This window comes from Photinus pyralis, unplaced genomic scaffold (genome assembly GCF_008802855.1).
Source record: "Photinus pyralis isolate 1611_PpyrPB1 unplaced genomic scaffold, Ppyr1.3 Ppyr1.4_LG5, whole genome shotgun sequence".
Lineage (NCBI taxonomy): Eukaryota > Metazoa > Arthropoda > Insecta > Coleoptera > Lampyridae > Photinus > Photinus pyralis.
This window is the reverse complement of record NW_022170596.1, coordinates 43,141,585-43,159,363: the sequence shown is the minus strand read 5'-3', so window position 1 is coordinate 43,159,363 and position 17,779 is coordinate 43,141,585. Positions and strand designations below refer to the sequence as shown.

At 35.7% G+C, this 17,779-nt stretch overlaps 1 protein-coding gene and 1 long non-coding RNA gene across 4 annotated transcripts; one reads left to right on the top strand and one right to left on the bottom strand.

The window, feature by feature from the left end:
* The first annotated feature begins 952 nt into the window (after positions 1-952).
* LOC116171320 lies at positions 953-2,024 on the top strand. Of its 3 annotated transcripts, XM_031488094.1 has the most exons (5): positions 953-1,238; positions 1,361-1,416; positions 1,468-1,552; positions 1,603-1,740; positions 1,789-2,024. In XM_031488094.1, exons 1-5 carry the CDS (start codon positions 1,180-1,182, stop codon positions 1,880-1,882), a joined length of 432 nt encoding a protein of 143 aa, XP_031343954.1. In that variant the 5' UTR covers positions 953-1,179; the 3' UTR covers positions 1,883-2,024. The 3 variants fall into 3 exon arrangements, with proteins under 3 accessions (XP_031343954.1, XP_031343953.1, XP_031343952.1); XM_031488093.1 differs by having other exon boundaries at positions 1,361-1,552; positions 1,807-2,024; XM_031488092.1 differs by having other exon boundaries at positions 1,361-1,552.
* Positions 2,025-7,732: 5,708 nt separating this feature from the next.
* LOC116171507 lies at positions 7,733-8,833 on the bottom strand. Its single transcript, XR_004145460.1, has 2 exons — positions 8,040-8,833; positions 7,733-7,992 (listed from the first exon to the last, which is right to left on the bottom strand). It is a non-coding gene; the product is annotated as an uncharacterized LOC116171507 (long non-coding RNA).
* Positions 8,834-17,779: the final 8,946 nt, after the last annotated feature.

Here is a 17,779-nt window from a genome sequence, read left to right as displayed (position 1 = left end):
AGTAATTTACAAGGTATTGTAAAGAATTTTAAGAATTCTTGTAATAATTTATTATTTTGCGAGTGCTTGATGTATAATGTAGCTAAACTGACAAATTTGGAAGTGAGGCTCAGCCTCACTTGCCTCACCTGACGAGCCGCCACTGGGTTATAGGAAGGTACTGCTTAGTGCTTAGGGTATTGCGTGGAGTGGATCTGCTGAGCAGGCGAAAGATGGAGTTGATTTATAGCCGTCAATGGATTTTATTGGATGAGGACATTTACGTCAAAATGTCGTTCCATCGTACTCCTCGTAGACGTTCCTTTCGTTAATCCGGAATATTCCGCTGGTATATAGTTGTGTTGAACGTTGGTTGTTGGCATTTAAACGTTCCATCATATGTTGACATTAACTGTGTTTGCGTAAAAACCAATAATGCCATAAGATCGTAATTGTCGTTTCGATTTTCACCAGATGTATTCCGTTGTAAATTTACATTCCCACGCATTAGTGTTTTACAAAAAAACCGTTTGGTCAACGGGTGATCGTAACCATTGCCATCTTGAAAACATGCGTGTGCCGTACATTTTCACTTGAAAATAACCGTGGAGTTTTATTGATTGAAATCACTATACAATGCCCTTCTGATTTGTTATCGATATAGAGGAATTAAAGATTTATATAAGATAAACAAAACATTAAAGCTCCACATGCTTTTACGTTGTCAAAATATGAATGTTCCCCTCTTGCAGATCTGTACAAACATTACCCACTTTCGCGGTTGTTATTTATACGCATGCGGCTTGTAGAGTTTTCTGCGTGACGTCAACCAATCTTTAATTACAATATGCAAGAAACCCTATTCCAGGAATAGAATAAGGGAACGTCCCATTTGGTTAAAGACAACGGTAACAGTTGAAATTATTACTGTTATTCCGGCGCGGCGCTGTGAATCAGTAGTTTACCTACCTTCGATCATACATACTCCCTAGATGAAGCAAACGCTCAAAATTTTGTGCCATCATTTGTGACAAAGATAGACAATTTCTTTTTCACAATTTTCAACGTACTTGCGCATAAATCACCCACCTGTCGTGTTTCTGACAACTTAATCAGTGACGTGCATTAATAGATATTAATTTTCTTTATGTTATTTGTGTCGTACGTATTGGATTTTTACATATTCATAATCGTTTTATAATGATTTGCGCATTGTGTAACGAACCTTACGTAAAAGGAAGCTCTATTTCGTTTCATGGGTGAGTAAATTATTTATAACCTAAAAATAGCACAGGCATATTAATCTTTGTATTACTTAACTAAATATTCCAATATAATTATACTTATCTTTTCATAAATAAAAGCTTTTTAATGTGATTAGATTTCCAAAGAACCAAGATTCTCGTTCACTGTGGCTGCAAGCATGTAAACTACCTGGTACTATTCCGAAACAGGCTAAATTGTGCTCTAAACATTTTACCATTGAAGATTTTCAAGTGTACAACACTACAGGTAGTCGCTTATTAAAATCGACCGCTGTACCATCACAAAATATGACAAGAATCGTGAAATCGTAAGTTGACTACGGTAACTAAGTGTCTTTTAAAAAGGTCATTATTTCAGATCTAAATCATTTCAATTGGGAAAATCCTTCATCTTCAGCAGCAACGCAAATGTAATCCAATCCTCTGCATCCACTCAAAGTAATGAAAATATTGACACAAGCAATATAATAAGTGTGACTAAAGCACCTTCCACATCGTAAGTAAATTTAGTGGAGCTACATGTCTATTTTGTACATTTAAGCAGCTTTATCAATTTTTGTAGTCGTTGTAAGGTGGAGTGTCCACCGGATCGGCTCGACGAGTTAGCCCGATCAACACTTGTAGCCATTTGGGATTGATACAACTAAAACCGTGATTATAGATGTCCACCATATTTTGGGTTTACGTTTGTGATAAGCTCATTCCAAATGGTCTGTTGAAACTAATGATAAAGATCGTGCATGTGATATTGAGGCACATCTACATCAACTAGTGACCAAAGGCAAGTAAAGAACTGATTATTAGAAGCTCTATATCTATTACATTCCATTGCAGATGTCTATACCCAATTCCCACTAAGAGAAGAAGAATTTACAATGCAAGATACATAGGTGACGTTCGTGTAGAAGATTTGGAGTCGCCAAGACGCAGGAAACGTTTTTGGTTCTCTGCTGTTACCACAATTAAAAATCAACGGCTAGAAATTAAAGCACTGAAGCAAAAAAATAAGCGGCTCCAGTTAAAAGTCACTAATATGAATAGTTTGCTGATTCATTTAAGAAACAAGAAGTTAATTACAAATAATACTCAAGATCTACTTATGGTATAGTGCTACCTATTACTTTTACAAACAAAATAACAAAACTTCTTATAGAATTTGTCATCTGATGCGTTGCAGCAAATTGTGACAAGGAAGTTACAAAATCCGACAACAAAAAAATACTCTCCTAGTCTCCGTGCTTTTGCCTTAACTTTACAGTTTTATTCCTCCAAAGCTTATAATTATGTACGGAAAACATTTCAAAATGTACTGCCACACCCTGCAACGTTGCGGAAGTGGTACACAGTAGTAGATGCCAAACCAGGATTTACTAAAGAAGCCTTTGATGTTTTGCAATTACATAGTAAAAATAATAATGTCATATGTAATTTAGTGGTAGATGAAATGGCGATTATGCAAAAAGTTGAATGGGATGGGAAACAATTTCATGGGTTTGTGGATATTGGTACAAATTATTGTAATGAGGATGATTATCTTCCAGAAGCAAGAAATGTATTAGTTTTGATGTTAGTGGCATTAAACAGTAATTGGAAGATACCAGTGGGTTATTTTTTAATAAGCTCGTTAGATGCACAACAGCGTTCAAATTTAATTCAACATTGTTTGAAACTGTGTCATGAAAGCAATGTAAAAATATATTCATTGACATTTGATGGTGCAGCTGTAAATATTGCTATGTGCACAGAGTTAGGGGCTTGTTTTAAATATGGACAGACATTTAAACCGTACATATATCATCCCACTACAAAGGAAAAGATTTATGTTATGTGGGACGCGTGCCACATGTTAAAATTAATTAGAAATACATTTTGTGACAAAAATACAATACAAGATCCGGCCGGTAATTTAATCAAGTGGGACTTTTTAAGCAAATTGCAAAATTACCAAGAGAGAGAAGGACTTCATGCAGCAAATAAATTAAGTAACAGACATATCAATTTTAAAAATGAAAAAATGAATGTGAAACTTGCTGCACAAACATTAAGTTCAAGTGTAGCAAGTGCATTATTATATTGTGAAAAGCAAATAAAATTGCCCGAGTTTCAAGGTGCGGAAAGCACTGCATATTTTTGCGAAATTATCAATAATGCGTTTGATTTATTAAACAGTAGAAATAAATTTTCGAAAAAAGAGTTTAACCAATGTATGTCTCAAACAACTTGTGAAGCTTATATTCAGTACATAAATGGTTGTATTAAGTATATAGCTCAATTGAAGACTAGCGATAATATGTTACTTATTAATTCTACTAGGAAGACAGGATTTTTGGGAATAATCATATGTTTAACTAATCTTATAGACATTTATAAAACATTAATACAAAAAACCTCAATGACATATTTATTATCTTATAAATTAAGTCAAGACCATTTAGAGGTATTTTTTTCTGCTGTTAGAAGCTATGGTGGTAACAGCAACAACCCCACTGCGCTACAGTTCTTACGTATCTATAAGCGCATGCTAGTGCGGCATGAAGTATGGGGATCACAATTTGGAAATTGTATAGATTATCAATCGGTCACTATTTTGCATGTAACATCCGCGCATGTTAGAGAACCCGTAGACTATTTAATTGATACAAGCACGCTAGAAATTGATCACGACGATATAACTTTAGATCATGCCTATCATGATAGTTTTGGTCTAAATCCATACATTAATGACGTAGTGGGTTATATGTCCGGATTTGTGGTAAGAAAAGTGAGAAAAGGTTTAGACTGTGAAATATGCTTGAATGACATTGTATCAAAAGACTCTTCTTCACTACTAATAAACATAAAGGATAGGGGAGGCCTTACGAAGGCATCAAAAGACGTTCATCGTCTCTGTTTACTTTGTGAGCGTGTTTGTCGTCAAACTGAGGCATGTATATTTGTAAAGAATAATATAAAATTGTATTTAGCTTGCCAAACCAAATTTTTAGTTGATAGTAATATTTTTAGTTCTTTTGCAATGCAGCAACATATGTTAAATCAAACTGTTCTAAATAATCATAGGAATCAATTGATTGATGTTATCATTCAAACTTACATTAATATTAGGTTACATTATTTTGCAAAACTGGCATCAGAGAGGGAGAATAGGATTAGAAAATTTTATAATCATTTAACATTGTTTAAAAACGAATAAAGAATTCTGTATGTTTATTTTTATCTGATGTAATATTTCACTTCTTGTTGCATCATACCTAATACTACAGTCTAGTTATGCTGCGTTCGGATACTGAACTCGGAGAGCACTGTGTTAACTCTATGCACAGCATGTTTTGGTTGTTCCCAAATGATTTTGTGCGTGTGGAGTTACACAGTGCACTCAGAGTTGAGTATCCGAACGCAGCATTAATATCATGGCCAGGAATACTTGACACTACGGCATCGACTTCTGAATCAAGACAAATTTGATACTAATTTTGCACATCTGTTTCATGTTGCTGTGTTTTGGACAAAACACTCCTAAGCTTTATTCTCAAATCATTGATGCAGAACCAAATACTCCTGGAGTGTATTGAGTCCACTAATACCCAAGTACCCACCCATATTTGTAACTTTTCTGAAAGTATGTCTGTAAATGGTGTATTTTATTCAAGAATCGTGCATAGTGTTTATGGAGAAAAAAAAGCACGAATTAAAGTGAATAATTCCGCCATTTTAAATTGGTTGTGCATAAATTTCGAATTAGTACGAAAATGTACACATTCCTATTTTTACTCTATACATTTCTTGTAATAGTTAAAGCACGTAAAATTTCACCGAAATTTAAAATAATTACTAGTTTACTTGCCAATTCTTTTACCCTTGGAAAAAACATCTTCTACGCCTATGCATCAATTCAAAGCATTCCACAGCTGATTATAGCAGCTAGTGCGCAAGTATACTAAAAATTGTGAGACAAAAAATAAGGTTTCTCTGTCAGTAATGTTGGCTCACTTTTAACACATGTATTAACTATATTAAGCGCTATCTACGGGAGTATGTATGATCGTAAGGTTTTTCACACCCAAAGTGGTGCTGCCACTTACATCAAATTGTGGTACTATATGAATTTTGAATTATAATAATTAATTTAAAGAAATATAACTATCGCATCTTATACAAAATTCTTGTCAGACTTTTCTATTGACTTATTTGTAATTTGTTTGTTGGGTAAAAATTGACGAGAGCATTTCAGTGATTTATTAATTTTTAAATGTTACAAATCTGTTGACATAATTCATTCTTCCATATTTCTACAGCTTATGAACATTTATACAGAGTGTCTCAACATTTTCTGTATCATTCAGACCGCACGAAACAATCAGCTCTGTTATGTATCAGAAACGTCAAACATAACTCCTTGACGTTATTTTACGTTATTTAGTACGTTTTCTACAGATAACCCGAATTATTGAATCTTACAGCAATGCAGTTTTATTATTATGGTAATAATCTTAATCTCAAGGTATTTGGTAGTAACTGCGACAGCATCTTTTTTATGTACTAACAGTAATTAACTGACAACAATGCTAAAGTATATTAAAAGGACTGTAGCGAACTTTCTAGAACGATATCAAGGCGCCATCAACTTGAGAAAGGATTAGACCCCGGCGATAAGGAATATAAAAGCAGATACTTATGACTTTTCGAAAATGGAAGAAAGGGACAACCGTTGTCAGTGTTGCGAGCTGCAACAGTTTTAAGAGGTGAGCAGTGTAGCGAATTTTGTACACCAACATCAGTTAAACGAGTACGCTTTTGTCACCAACGACTAACGAGTTCCCTTTGTTTGGGCGACTATACTATTATAAAGCAACTAAAGACAACTCTGTGTGATGTGTGGGATATTTGGACTGGCCACACAATATTCAAACCATGTGAATTTATTATTATAATGTTTGTTATTTTTATGTTATGTGTGTCAAATATTGATTTCTTAGGAATTTCAATGATGCCTAAGGTTGGACACTTCATAAACTTACTTGACAATTGTCCTAATACAAACAATCAATAAAATTGTGCTATACGTTTAACATTAATTTGCTGGCTGGTTTTTTTCTTGGCGGCCACTTTTTTCTCCCGCCTATTTCCATTGGTACTCGGTGAACTACGATCTTCAAAATTAAGTCTTGCAATGTAATTTATTCTGATTAAATTTCCGTATTTAAAGCATGCACTCGTTTTACGTGTGTACCTTACTTGCAATTTCATATAAATAAACATTAAAATAAATCACGTTTTAAATTTATGTTACAGGACAATATACATACAAAAAAAAGAATTTTTCTACTCATTAAATAATAGGTAGAATACTGATGCGTTTTTAATTGAGAAAGTTGTCTATTATTCAACTGTCGTATACCCAGTTTGTCATTATTCTTCAGCTCACATTGTAGGGTTGCCTTGGAAACATGTGTGCAGCAAAAATCAAGATCTCGGATCGTGATAAATTCAGTTGTCAAACATTAATGTCAGTCAAACAAATTACGAGAAATTAGTTTTGTAAAAATTACGTGAAAATGGACAGTAGTGTAATCACGATGAGCAGTACTATTAATCATCCGCAAAATACATTTTTCTTTTTGGAATTTTAAGAAACATTTCAAATAAAGAAAACAACAAAGCGTCATGGATTTGTGAATGATTGTCATTTCTATATATTTTTTATACTTGTTTGAATTTAATTCACAAATTAATGACGCAGGGGCGCAGATTAGTGACCATAATATACAGTGCTATTTATTAAGAAGTGGACATAGTGATTGACGTGTATTGTTTTTCCCTATGTCTACTTTTAAATGACCAAATCTCTGCTGAAGGGCACCTAATTTTATGCAGCCAAAATAACTTCTTAAAACAAACAAAGATCTGGCTGCCATATTAATTAATTGGAGCCTTTTTAGGCAACCCATTATCACAACGATGTCGATTGAATGCGACCAAAAGTCATAACTGACAAACAGAAAATCGATAGAGCTTGCCTCTTAGATTTCCTTTCTCTCTCACCTGCAATATCCGCGTTTAGCATTGGCACGCACAGTCCATTTATATATATGTCGATGATATCACTCGGTAAATAAATGGACGAAGGTTATGTGGGATCGCTCGCCACTGTCTCAGAAATATCGCTTATTTTTGCCTTTAATGACCCAACCCCACGAACTTATAAATTAAGATGGACTGCTGGTCAAACAGTTGCATAGAGGTAGAAATGGCCCTAGCATGGGCGCGGCCATGATGTGCAAATTTTAGTTATTTTCTAACCAATGTGGAACTTTTAACTCGATTTTGATTTGATATGAACAATATTGAACATATCAATATTGAATTTGTTAGCAAATTATATGATTTTATCTTTGCTAGACCGGAAAGTTTTAATCCCAAACTTGGTCTCCTTTGCAGTTTGTAGGTGCGCATACTTAAAAATCTGAAGTGCATTCGAATAAATATACAAAAATTTTTCAATCATTTATAGCAAAACATATTAGAAAATTGAATACATATAATAGATTAGTAATTTCTTATGAAATATTGTTAGAGTACACTTCGTCGACATACAGGACAGGTAGGTCTTGGTTGTTGGCTGCTAATCCACTTACTAACGCAGCGGTCATGAAAAATGTGTCCACAACATAGGCTTCGAGTTTTGGATATTTTTAAAGTATCTAAACAAATCGAGCACTCTCTTGGATTGTCGTTTGTTTTCCTTCGAGAACTAAAAATATAATAAGAAATAAATTGCAATATTACTTTGGGCAGTACCGCCGTCGGTCGTCGACTGAAGATACGGGTGGAACGTGATGAGGTAATTCCCCATAAACGGATTCGTCATGTGAATGCATATTGTTTGGATTATTTGCGAAATAATAATAAATTGCAGTACCTACGGCTACAACGACCATAGCTCCAAATGTTATGGTTTGCAACGGAATTGGCATTTTAAGAATATTATATAAAACAGCTTTGATGCATGTATTTAAGAAAGAGTCTCACAAAGCACTGCATCTAATGTCAGTCCACAACTGACACTTATTTCGTAATAAACATTGTTTTCCTTATTATTTCATATATTATCTTATCTTGCCTGCCCACAAAATTCGCGCAGTTACGTTTTATTCCGTTAGGTGGCACAGAATTTCAGCGCGGGAACGATACCTGAATATTATCTCCAATGAGTGAACTTATTTTCCACTGCACACTATCACTCGGTTTTTAAAAAACAAGCTTCACATTGATGTCGAATAAGTTCAGTTTGAACCGAGAGTATCGAGTATGTGAGAGAATAACTTTTGAATCAACTCGCTTTCTGAATGATTTGAATGCTACTGAACTAACGTCAATTGTTTTGGCACAAGGCTCACTGCTCAGATCAGTTGAACTTAACAAAATCAGCAGCTCGAGTGGTTAAAATAGGTACCTGGTGTTAGGTATATCGAAAGGTTCAACTGAACAGAAAAAACGAAGAAAACACCCGAAAAAGATTCTAAAGCACTAGCACTACAAATTGTGAATGGAAATTACGCAAATGTTTCTACGACGCAATGTTTACCGTTGTAACTATTATTGGATTAGCGAATGTTGCCAGCGCCGTATTGAGCCAAATACCTCCTCTTCCCACCGAACTTTATTTAGAACAAAATCAATTTGTACATTTTTTGAGTGCGCATTGGCCATACTCATACAAGCATGACGCGCAGTTGTCTTCTAGAAGCTGGAGATCTATAATGTCATTAATAAGTTTATTACCAAAAGAACAATAATAATCATGAAGTGAAGCATCTATAATCTGACCAACTGAAACTAATGAGAACAAAACAGCGTCCCTACTGGAACTGCATTTTGCGACACCCAAAACAATTTCGTGAATGACTAATACAAATTCCAAGGTTTTTCTTCTGCCTCACAAATTTCCGATGACAATTTCTTTAATCAAACAATTTCTTGGCAAGTGGTGGAGACTGACATACCTATATAGGTACACTCATCCTCAGTAGGTAGTTGATAGGGCTACGGTTGCCCGACTCTTGGAACTCCATCAGATACTTCCATTTTGATAAATGAAATTGTAACCCGTGGTTGACCGTGTCGATTATTCAAATCGTTGGTCCAATCAGCGCCAGTGGAAGCTTTTATGTCTTCATCATTCCTCTTGAACTCTAACTTAAAGTGTTAATTTTTTCTTTTCGTTTGCGTACGAAATATCAAGTCTGCTGATTTATGCAGTGCGCTACATGTATAATAGACAGCCAATTACTTCTTGATCAGGTATTTCCTTCATCTTCTTAATTTCTTATTGGGTAGAAGATGAAAACTCCTTGGACTTGGATTTTGCAAGATTTCTTGTATTTATTTATTTTTTGTTCTCTATCTCATTCCGAAAAAAATCAATATGACGTCTATAGGAAGTAAGAAAGTAGTACTTCTACATCTAGCATGTTATGGAAATTCTGAGAACAGATTCATATTTTTCGTAAAAAAGTGCCCATAGAAGGCACTAATGGGAACCGTCAATTTCCGACCCTTTAAGCTACAAACAATGAAAACGAAATTTTATACATTTTCAGTTTCTCGGTGATATCTCGGTTACCTATTTTTAAAGATAAAAAAAATTTCAAATGCGTTTTTTTAGTCAAAAAAAGGGACAACTTTGCCCTTATTTAACCTACACTGATGTATCTTTCACCGTTATGGAGGTCCCAATGGTGAGCCACGAATTTGAACCACCCCAGTATCGTATGAAAATCATTTCTTTCCATTTTGGATCAAGTTTCTGACTGTTTTCCTTTGGAATGGATAACTTCTTTGCTTCCAAAAAGCTTTCGAATGTTTCAGATTTGGTTTCCGCCCCGACCAAACTTCTTTAAGTGTTTTTCTCTTCAATCCTTTACATGGTAAACGATTCATCAAATATAACGCAGAATTCACAGCTTCGGCCCAATACTTCTACCCAAGATTGGAATGAATCAGCATGCATCTTTTCTATTAAGGTTCTGTTAATCCTTTCCACCAAGCCATTGGCCTCAGGAGTATATGGTGTAGATTTCTGTTAAATATGCCACTATAATCAGGGTTTTCAGTTACAAAACTCCGAACCATTCTCTGCTCGTAGAATTTTCACTTTGCAAACCGTTGGTTTTTCTGCCATATAAGTGTTAAATTTTGTTCGGAATTTCAAGATATACCCAAAAATTTTTCTGAAGAAGTCGCCAATAATCACAACCAAATACCTTGAACCGTTCCATAAAATTTCCTCCATGAGATCGCAAACATCAGCGTGAAGCAGTTCAAGTATACACTAGGGAGAAACAACTTTGAATTTTTGGTGTACACCCCTCTGAATTAATTAGAATTAACGTGAATTGGTTAGAATTAATGTGAATTAACGTGAATTCATTTGAATTAACGTGAATTCATTTGAATTAATATGGAATCATTTAAATTAGTGTGAATTAATTTGATTTAACGTGAAATAATTTGAATTAGTGTGAAATAATTCGAATTAACGTGAAATAATTTGTATTAATGTGTAATAATTTGAATTAACGTGAATTTCCGGGGGAAATGGGAAATACGCCCGATATAGGTATTCTCGCACTATTAGGGCGATGTGCGCTAGTGCGCCATCCCGTTGAAACCAACAGTTTCCAATTTTTGTTTTTTTTTGTTGTGTACATCGTTGTATTCGTAATAAAAAATGGTTCTCAAACAGTATGTACTTTTTTTACGAACCATATAAAAAAATGAAGTTGACGATGATTTTTCCGAAACAAAACGTTCTAGTGAACGTCTCTTAACGCTGTCTTCTAGAGCTCAGAAAGTAGCAATGAGAAAGTGTTTTTTTAATTTTGTTTTCTCTCTGTTCAACATCAGACATCAGAAAAAAATAAAAACGATATCGGCAATATTCGGTTTTTCTTCGGAAGTGTTCGAAATTTTCCCGTTTTCTTTAAAGCATGATAATAACTCTTTAATTGCGCATCTTTGGTTTAATTTAACCATCGTCAATCGTCATATCTACTACAGAAAGAGAAAATGATCTAGGTTTTGACACTATTAGAACCCATTTCGAACTTTTTTGGCATAATTACGCCAACAGGAATTGACGGACTGACTAGACATTTGGCAGTTACGTTACTAAACTAGTGGGAAGCGAAACGATACAGCTGTCAACAAAACCGATCTATGATTTATGAGGTAGTGAACGACCCTAGGAACGATTTCCCAATGTAATGAAATTTCCTCAATGTTATTTGGCCCAAATTTGTGACTCCATCACAGCTCATGGCGTATCAATGTGCTTCCCCCTCGGAAATTGTACGGATTACATTGAATTAGTTTGAATTAACGCGAATGAATTGTTATTAACGCGAATTAATTGGAATTAAAGTGAATTAATTTTAATTAGAGTGAGTTAATTTAGATTTACGTGAATTAACTTAAATTAACGCGAATTACCGTGAACTATAATTTGAGTTAAAGTGAATAAATTTGAATTAGCATAAATTAATATGAATTTACGTGAATTAATTTGAATTTTTGGAGTACACCAAAAATGGTACTTGTTTCCCCTTTGTTGCTCTTGAGCCAACATTACTAAATGGCAAACGAGGAATCTTACCCAATAAACATATAGAAATATTCAAGGCAGCATGATCGATTCCCTTAACAAGATGTTCAACCCATATTATACTCGTGTACTGTTGTTACAAGAATGTCCCAAACGCTTGTGCCAAATATCAGCCAAACTTCTTGATTTCTCTATTGATACACATATCATATTCCATTCGGTTTATCTAACTTGAACAAATATCCAACATTACTTCCTGTTGCAACTGGCAATCACTTCATCGTTCTGATTAACAACTCTGCATCCTTGCTTGTTGGAGATAACCGAATCTCCATTGCTCACAATCTTTGGAATTGAAAGTAAGTTCGTGTGAATTTCCGGCAGATGGAGAACATACTGTAAGTTCACACTTTCGTTCGGATTAATGACGTTCACAGGCAAACTGACATTTTCAAAAAATTGTCCTTCCATTGTAGGGCTATTGGCTGTCATAATTTCAAAACTGGAAAATTCTCCAAGAGTGCGAAATTGCGCTAGAATCAAAAAGCCATCCTTTTTCTGGACACTTCAGCGCCGATACAGCAAAAAAACATGGTCTATCCGTAAGTTTTCTTTTTATCGAGCTTCTTCGCAGGACAATTCGACATAGTATGGCCGAATTCATGACATCTATAACACTTCCCAGTCACCAGACCTTGGATTCTCAACAAATGATGATTTTCACTGAAGTTTACTATTACTCCTGATGTAACTTTGCCTTGACTTAGTTCCCGGTAATTTCTATAGGTACCTGAACTCCTCCATGCTCAACCCATAAGCAATGATACATATTTAAAGGACCAGCCAACATTAATGTTCCAATCCATTGTCTCATCTCAATGTGAACACTGCAATATTCAACTAACTTGTGGGAATGTTCAAGATTTCCCGAACATGGAATCCAATGCAAACTGGACCTTAAAACACACCTCAATGTTATACAATAGCTAATAGAGATTAAACGGTTTAACGTTGCAATTTGTAGACAAAGGATCAATTTGGCACAATTTAGCCTTCACGGATATTCAGACTTAACTAGGTACTCAACTAAAAGTACGAATAGAGCGTAGAAATACTTTTAAGCAAACTAGAACGCGATGGATTTCTTCTGCAGCATACATTATATACTGTAACGGAAATGCTCCAGACATGACGTCGCCTTTGGCGCTCTGGAATTTTCTACGCGTATTCGAGAATGTTCGGGACTTACATTGCTTGCGTGTATAAATGGTTGCGGACCGAACATCGCGGCAGTTAGTCTACTATCGAACGAGATCGAGTACGGACGAAACATAGAGCGCGAAAAGCTGATATAAATTTCGAAGTGTGTGATATAAATAATCGATATAAATTGTACGGATTTTATAGTGTTTTAGTTTTGTTTAATAAATATTGATATAAATCGAACCCGAATTTATAAATCACGTTACAATACTCTCCCTTGGTTGTCCCGCAATTATGTGTTACAAAATGAGGGACAAAGGGTACGGACAAAGGTTAATATTTTAATTATATACTTATGTATGAGGCAGCGGCCAAACAAGATTTCATAAAAGATTTGGTTCGAAGACTTGGTGAGGATTTTTTATGACGCGAACAGATATTTTTTAGGGGGATGTTACACATTTTAATGAATCTTTGCTTCATAAGAAAGCTTGTCCCTTTTCAGGAGGACAGCTCCATTTTGTCTACGGTTTTTGAGCTACAATAGCATGAAATCTGTACTTTCTGCTGTAGTGTATAATATCTCTTGGTAGAGCGATAGCCTAGGAGAAGGTGAATAGGCAATTAGTCAATGTGTTGCTTAAAACTCACCTTCAAATAGTAGGTATTTTACTTTTCCTTTGCTTTAATTTTTAAAGGATTATTCTAATTGTATAATGTAGTACAATATAAAAGATTCTGGTAACATACGCAGTACACTTATTCGCGAAAATCTGTCCACCAATTGACTAGGAAATTACCGAATGGGTTTAATGTCTTTAAGTCGTTTTGCAGCAGCGGAGATTTTCACCAATATCAAATTATTTCAGAAGGCACTTCGTCCACAAACAGGACAGACGGGCGTTGCCTGGTTCCCCCTTATCCACAAACGAAAGCAGTGTAAATGAAGAACATGTCTACAAGGTAGACTTTGGGTAATAAATATTCTTAACGGATCTAAACAAATTACGCATTTCGTGTCTCCTAAACTGCCGTTCCTTCTCCTTCGTGCACTGAAAGGATAACAATATTACAGGTTGCAATAATAGATTTGATAGGCAATACCGTTCGTCGACTGGACCACCAAAGGGGAATTCCCCATCATCGGAATCGTCTTGTGTGTGCGTATTGTTGTTATTTCTTTTAAAATAGTAATAAAGTACAGTACCTACTGCTACAACGAGCACAGTGCCAAACGTCAGACTTTGGAGCGTAATTTGCATTTTCGAAATATTTCCTTATAAAACAGTGTCTCACAAAACACCGGATATAATGTCAGACCATCACAGACAACTGCTTAATAATAAACATTATTTATTATTTAATTGCTTATCTTATCTGGCATTTCCACTAAATTGGCGGTTTGCAATGTCAGTAAACGTCCTTAGATGGCGTAAAATTGCAGCCCAATAACAATTCTTGGACATACCTCTACGAATTTTGGCTGGTGTGGCACTCTCATTTGAAAATGAAAATATTCTCGTCAATAATTAAACAAAGCAAAATACAGGAAAACGATTGAAGATTGCAAACAAGACATTGCCTGAGTATTTGTAAACCTTAAAGCAGTTTAAGGCCCTTTGAATGCTAGTATACATGATGGATACAAAAGACCGTACATTGAAATATAGGAGTTTGGCAAAAACTTTCCATTATCTCAAAAGAAAGTATTGGTTTACTCCCAAAAAATGTGTTAGAGATTTTCTTTTCTTTTGGTATTTCTCTTTTGCCTCTCTTATTCAAATTTAGTGGGTAGTACATAATATATAATGTATAGTATTATGCAGATAAACTTTATTAATGAAGGAATAAAGGATATTAGGTATTGATAGGCAAAAGCAAACAAGAGAGAATATCGCGAGATAAAGAATGCAACAAAAGGGTGCTGTTAGGACTGACGAAGAAAAGAGTAATGAACCAAAATGTCCGGGACAGTCCTAACACCATTGCTCATGACAACATAAAAGAAGTATAAATTGTGTACAACTCTTGTGCAGATAAAGCGCTTTTTTTTAAACTGAAATAGTTTAGTAAATGGTTGGGTTATATATGGTAGTAGCATATGCTATCGATGTTTACTTTCTTGGTAGATGATTAATGGGGAGGAGGCTCTTTACAGATAAAGATTTAAAGGCTGTTTCAAAAACCTCCGACAATCTATTCTGCAGATATTTGCACTGAAAGCTTTGACATCACTAATAGATTGCCTTTGTGAGTACCCTCTTCCGATACTTCGTTGTCAAGGTATTTGCTTTGACTTCAGCAATAGATATCTCTCTTCCAGTCGATTCATTTTGCCCTTGAGAGTATTTTCCTCCGACAAAACGTTTTCGAGATATTCGCTCTTAAATTTTTGACATTACCAATAGATATATTTCTTCCAGACGTCCCAATCCGTCTCTCTTCCGAGAATTCGTTCTGAAGATATACTTAAAAGAATATATCCGATCATGATAGGGATCGAGGAAGAGGACTATGGTTGGTGTAGAAATTAATTCCTTCGTTGAGACTTTTCATTGGAGTACCAAGAAGGATACAACCAGTTACTCCCCCCCCCCTCTTTTGATACGGGGTCAGAAAAAGAGTGGTAGTTGGTAAAAAATGCTTCCTTTTGTTGAGACCTTTAACTAGAATACCATGAAAGATCTAATTTCGTGATCAATCGCTCTCAGGTGGCTTTAACTACTCCCGGGTAATCCTTTTCAAATGTCTTTCCTCCAGAGAAACCTTTGCGCATATTTATTTTCCTCTCGAATGTGGACTTGGTTGAATAGCTCTTTGATATCAGTCGCGAGGGCAACTGGTCCCTGAACGTCGTCCACATTTTTATCATTTTTAAAACGGGCTTCAGCAAGTCAGGACCCGTGAGAAGGTTGTTGTTGAGATTACTCCATGGTTCTTTGCGGCCGCATCCAAAACCACTCTGATTTTATTTGACCTTTTAGGATTGAAAACTCCAAAATACCTTGCCCAAATTCACTTTGCTTTGAGTGTACCCATATCAACTTTTTGAACATATCCCATTTGTTCATCGTGAGCCATTTTGTCTCGGTAGAGCTTAGCCAAGACCTGGCTTTTCTCCCTTTTTTCCTGAAAATTGAGACGTCTCAAAACTTGCTCTCTGCTTTCAAGAAGACAAACATGTTCATCACGCCACAGCAAACCTGTTTCCCAATTTCTCCTCGTGGTTAACTCCATGTTCATCTTCGATACTTTTTCCAAATGCCTCTGTAATTTTGACGAGTGTAAATCGCAGTGATATTAGCACAAATATATTATTATTATTAATAATGAACTCCCTTTAATTGAGCTTTTCTTCTCAGCCACGAACAAGGGCATCTCATTTATGCTTGTCTCGTTAGGGTTTGCATCATGAATTGAACCTAACTTACACCTTGATATCCACGGAGCGTTCATTTTGGGAGGCTCAATACATTCTCTTGGAATGATTAGATGAATGTTTTCTTCTTCTATTAGGATTTGTGGCTCACTCACCCTCTCAGACAAATTCACTTCTTGTAAATGTGGCCAACGATTCAGTAATGTCTTGATTGGTAAGGGATGCACAAATCCCTTACGGTCCTCACTCTTTCAAAATGAAAAAAACTCATCTTGTAACTCTCCGGTCACTTCCAAGGTCAGCAGAATTGCAGTTCCTTTCCGTCCAATAGATTTGATCTACCAAAATTCCCTTCTCCTCCCTTATTTGACTTATTCTACTTTAGGGTGCGACTTGACATGAATCAGTCACCAACTGGAACCCAGAAACGAAATCCTTCAACGTAGGTGATGAAGGAAGTGTTCTCGATGAATTGCCCATGAATTTTTCGTTGTCCATGGCAACTTCTCAATAATCTCGTTGAGCAACACGGCATTTCGCCAATAGTCCCTATAGCCTCGCCCTTCCTTGTTTCGAATATGAACACAAATTGCGCACTTTTGGCCTCCATTTCTGAAGCTTACCTGTTCTCCTCAAGGTCGGTTAATCTCTGTTTGGCTTCCAACATAGCCTTACGCATTTCTTTTCTTGCTTGGCTAGTTTGTGAGGTCTCACTTTCAGCAATTTACTTAGAACTGGTTTTATTCTTCGTCTGATCACCCGGGTACATGTATTCACACCACCTGACCGGCATTTTTCCTTGGTTGCTACGTGTCACACGATCCGATAGGGAACATGGAGATGGGGACAAAATAGAAAGAATGTATTAAAATGACGGAGAGTACTAAAAATGCAGTATCATAGACAGAGGTAAAAGAAAGCGGCGAGAGAGAACAATAGGTTCAAAACAATGATAGAAAAAGAAAGAAAGGCGGAGTTGAGGTAACAAGGGAGAATGTACAAAAAAACATGTAATAAAGAAAACACGAAAGGGCAGAAAGAATGTGAAGGGAAACCAAAAGGCAGGCAATGAAGAAGAAGAAGAAGATATATCAAGAATAGAGATGCAGCGACAAATAGAGAGCCTCAAGAGGGGAATAGTGGCAGGAAAAGATGACCCGAAACTGTCAACAACAAGATATTGAGTGGAGGAAAACCAGAGAAGTGGAAAGCACACTGTATATTTGTAAAACATACACTGATGGAAGGGAGGCATAGTGATAGCATTCTTCATAGAGGTAAAGGTGGCGTTTGACAGGGTAGTTTGGAAAATATTAGAGGAAAGGAAAATAGAAAAGGTTTTAGGTTGTCAAA

Bases quoted from the DNA above. Each gene is read 5' to 3' on its own strand.
- LOC116171320 (XM_031488092.1), top strand. From the start codon at position 1,180: ATGATTTGCGCATTGTGTAACGAACCTTACGTAAAAGGAAGCTCTATT. The intron at 1,239-1,360 runs GTGAGTAAATTA...TAATGTGATTAG, and splicing joins AGCTCTATTTCGTTTCATGG to ATTTCCAAAGAACCAAGATT. The intron at 1,741-1,788 runs GTAAGTAAATTT...ACATTTAAGCAG, and splicing joins ACTAAAGCACCTTCCACATC to CTTTATCAATTTTTGTAGTC.